This window comes from Galeopterus variegatus, unplaced genomic scaffold (genome assembly GCF_000696425.1).
Source record: "Galeopterus variegatus unplaced genomic scaffold, G_variegatus-3.0.2 Scaffold963, whole genome shotgun sequence".
Classification (NCBI taxonomy): Eukaryota; Metazoa; Chordata; class Mammalia; order Dermoptera; family Cynocephalidae; genus Galeopterus; species Galeopterus variegatus.
Window position 1 is genome coordinate 114,278 of NW_007727074.1, and position 4,371 is coordinate 118,648.

Genomic DNA, 4,371 nt, shown 5'->3' on the forward strand with positions numbered 1-4,371 from the left:
TCTGAGATCTCCCAAAATGAGTGAAGAATGATGTATGACAGAAATTAATACTTGGATCAAGAGAAAATTTAAACTGCATTGTAACAGTATTTATTTTTCATAAAATGAATCAAATAAATCAAATCATTATTGCTCTAAGAGCAATACACAAACTAGGTAGCGTAAGAATATTTTCTGGCTCTAAGACAAAAACTTATTCTAAGATTTTTCTGAGATGTTTTGTATATTTAAAATAGTAGGTATTTTAAACTGGTAAGATCCACCTTCTTTTCTGGTTGGCACCAAGTGCATCTGCACAGGATCTGACTTGAAGTTGTTTTCTCTTGATGTTGGGAAGTGTATTTCAGTAACAAGAGGCCTCTCATAACAGCAGCACCGGTACCTTGCTTCAGTCTTCAGAAGTCTTGTCAGCCGTTCCTAATAGAAGTGGGAAGAAAAAACAAAACCACAGAGAGCTTTGGAATCTTTCAACATTCACCTACAACCCAGAATAGTATATACTAGAGGATCAATTTAACGCCTACAAGAAACATCTGCTGGTCATGATTGCTGAGGCCAAGGAAGGAAGTTGAGCTAGTGAGCGTGAATCATGAGTCATTCTTAAAGCAGTGGCAGCATGATTTAAACTGGGAGTCAGAGTCCGAGAAGCCATGGAGATTGCTGAACCGGAGAGGCGTGCTTTAATGGACGGATGATCAGGAGGGGGATTTTCCATTGTGGTAAAACACTGACCTAAGCCATTATCACTTACTGAGCTTCAAGTCAGGCTATTACCACTCCCTTTCACAGCACCAGTATTGCTGAATATTAAGGATGGTAGAAAGAAACAGATAACTGTTAATTATTTTTAATATGCTTAATAGTTCTCTAATCATGTTTTTCATTACAAGAGCAATAGAACCACACGAAATAAGTGAACAAAACCAGCCCTACTCTCACCCTTCTAATGCCACAATTTAACCAGTTTGATTTATCTGTTCTAGCCTCTTCTTATGTTAAAAGATGTATATGTATGTTTTGACTTCCGCTTTATATTTTATGTTGGACTGCACAATCCAGCCTTTTAAATGGATATTCTAGGGGTCCTCAAACATGTCAGTATTCTCATTGAGCTCATTAAGTGATTATGCTTGCTCTTGAATCTAGAAATTGAGATAGGAGAGAGGAGTCAAATTCTGAGACTGTTAATAAGGGTTAGATTTATAAAGTGGGGCTGGTGTGGAATCTGATCTACATAGCAGGTGAGCAAGGACTGGGACTCCTGGGAATGGCAGCATTGTGTGCTCTGTCCTGGGGACCAAAACACTTTGCAAGGAGCTGCCTGATGTTAAGAGAGGCTTTTAATGGGACTTTTCATTATGCAAAGGGAAAGCTACAATCCCAGGGTAGTTGTGGCAAGTAAAGGGTTTGGAGGTAGTAACACAGGAGCTGGCCCAGAAACACAGCCAGGATCTAACATCAGGTTGAAAAAACATATACTAAATAACACAATCTAACGAGTTTCTCTATATATCTCACTAACTGATGTGTCTGCCATTTAATGGACTCCCAGTTTCACACTGCTGCTTCTTTATTAACAACCACCATGCCATCAGTTTTTTTTTAATTGATGGAAAAACAGTGCTCTTTGAGAGTAGGTACAGGAAGAACGTTAGCTTCCTTGGCTCCTCCTTTTATCCCCCCAAATACGCTATTAAGCTGAATCCTACAAGCTTGGCAGCTGGCCAGGGCTAGGGAGAACATGGCTTAATGAGTGGGCTCTAGAAGTCATGTAATATTTTATCTTGTGTTCTTCCTATCTTTTTTTTAAATTGTTATTCTCTCGTCTTCGGTAGCAGCTGCGTTTAGGAGAATTAGAAGAGGTGAGTGTATCCGTGTTTCTTAGAGAATATGGGGAAAGCTAAAGAAGTTTGAAGAAGTAGTTTACAATGTTAAGAAGCGGGGAGCAGAGAATAATGGTAATCATATGAACAGATTGCTTATTATATGCCAAGCACTGTGCAAGGTACTTTCTATTTCTGTAATCTTCACAGAGATGGGTAATGTTATTATCCCTGTTTTACAGATGGGGAAAGTCATGCATAGGCAGATTAAGAAATTTGCCCAAGGTTACATGGCTAATATGTGGTGGAACCAGGAGTCAAATCCAGGGAGTCTCATGCCAGAGCCCAAACTCTTAGCCCTTAGGCTGTTCTGCCAGGCAATGAGCAATAACCGGAGAAGGTTTGAGGAAAAGTTTCCCCAAGAAGTCTCCAAAATCCTTTAGGGAGAGACCGGACATTCTGCTTTCATGCGGGATGGGAAGTTGGTTACTAAAGAAAAGTGCTGGCCTCCTGAAGGCTAGAGAACCGGCTAGAGAACCCGGACATATTCGAGTTAAAGATGAGCATGAGAGAAACATCTTCAGTGTCCCCCACAGAACCTATAATAACCTTTCTCTCACATAGACTCATGAGGAGAGACTTGGAGGAGAAGAAATATGTGTTCTAAGAGGCGTATGCCCAGTACTAATTGAGCAAATGGACTTCATTGATATAAAACGTATTTTTAACAACCAAATACAAAATTTTCTAGCTTGTGTATTTATAGCAGACATTTCTCAGACTCTAAGTATTATAATCAGCATCTCCTGGAGTAATACAACCAACCTGGCAAAGACTAAAATTAAAAATAAACTCTCTACCACACCTGGAGCCCCCTAAAACACAGACATAGGTAGGCTGATGTAGATGTAGTGAGGTATTTTCACTATATTTCACTCCACTCAGTTTCAATCGCAGGACCCTATAGTGTTTCTTAACTCGGGATTTTATTGCAAAGTTGGCCTAGGTTTTGGAAGATCTCAAGATTAGCAAGTGACCTATCCAAGTTCATAGTGGGCCGTGAAATTGATCAATATTAATCAATATTGATCAATATTGATCACAGTGAGACTTTTTGAATACCTTAGCTTAGGCTGCGATACATTAGATTAGAATGTTTCTTATTGAACTCCTGCTTTGTTGCCAGGCATTGTGAATACAGGGTCAAACTGCCTTCAGGCTGGAACATCCAGANTTATTGAACTCCTGCTTTGTTGCCAGGCATTGTGAATACAGGGTCAAACTGCCTTCAGGCTGGAACATCCAGACACATAGCTGAGGTAGCAGTGGAAGCCTTCAGATCTGTCCAGGTGTCAGCACAAGGTCAATGGAAGGGGCTCAGATACACTGAAGTTACCCCTGGGAGCATCTGGTTGCCAGTGTGATTCAAGATGAATATTCTGACATCTCTTGAACTTTGTTTTTCCTTGTTATTTCCCTAATATTTACCTCCCAAATAAATATGATCTCCATTGCACCCTGCACTAATAGAAACTTTTTATACTAAAATCTACAAAATGATTAGTAGGTGAACTTCTTCAGGGTCAGGATAAGCGAAGCACATTAATAGTTTCCATAAACTCTAGACTCTCTTCTACACAAAATAAAACTTTTAAAAAATTGCTTTGAATTTACCTCCTTAATACTTGTTTTGTCTTGAATGCATTCTTTCAATATTACATTTGAAGCTGGTTCAAAAAAGACAGTGTTAGTTCAACCACTAAAACAAATGACTGTTTCAATTACTCCAACTATCAAATTAGACCAGGTTCAACTCACACTCAAGATCTGTGATCTGAAATTGGTGGTAATCTCAATTGGTGAGAAGAAGGGTTGCTATTTTAAAAATGATTAAAAGTCTTTTATTATAAGGATTGTGTAATAAATATGCAGAAAGTTTGGAAAGTAACGAGACAAAATCATCTATTGTCTCAACATCCCAAAATACTTTTGTATTAATACGTACTGAAAATGCCATGCACATCAGTAAGCAAAGGGGATACATAAGAAAGCAAAAGAGGTAAGAGCCATGCCTTCTTGGAGTTTTCAGTTCATAGGGCAGACAGACCAGTAAACATACAAACAAAAAATTATGACATGGTTAAAAATAGGACTGTGTGCATATGGAGCTGTGGAAGCACACAGGAGAGCCAGGTAGTACAGTTTTGTGAATTTGGGATGTATCCATGATGGCTCTTTGGAGAAAAAGTTGATGTTTAAAGATAAGAAGAAGTTAGCCTCATAGAATGGGGAGACATGGGGAAGGGAATCTTTAGAGGGTTTCAGGCAAAAGGAATATTACATGCAAAGGCTCAAGAATGAGAGACCATCAGATCTCGCATATCAGGTGAACCAGTAGTAGGTTGGTATGACTAGGCTTCAGAGCATGAGAATAGGAGGTGGTTTGGCAAAGCAGTAGATGGTGAAGAGCCCAATACCATGTCTTGCATGTGCTTTGTCCTGAGTAGTGGGGACCCATGTGATGATGGTATTTTGTGTCCACATAGAT

At 39.3% G+C, this 4,371-nt stretch overlaps 1 protein-coding gene across 1 annotated transcript in view; it reads right to left on the reverse strand.

Moving 5' to 3' along the window:
- Positions 1-1,230: 1,230 nt before the first annotated feature.
- SLC9C1 (solute carrier family 9, subfamily C (Na+-transporting carboxylic acid decarboxylase), member 1) overlaps positions 1,231-4,371 on the reverse strand; it is a 99,061-nt gene continuing 95,920 nt past the window's right edge. The window contains exons 25-26 of the mRNA XM_008573783.1: positions 3,498-3,550; positions 1,231-1,290 (exon numbers count right to left, since the gene is read on the reverse strand). Of these exons, the coding sequence (XP_008572005.1) occupies positions 1,231-1,290; positions 3,498-3,550 (113 nt within the window). The remainder of the gene's footprint in view (positions 1,291-3,497; positions 3,551-4,371) is intronic.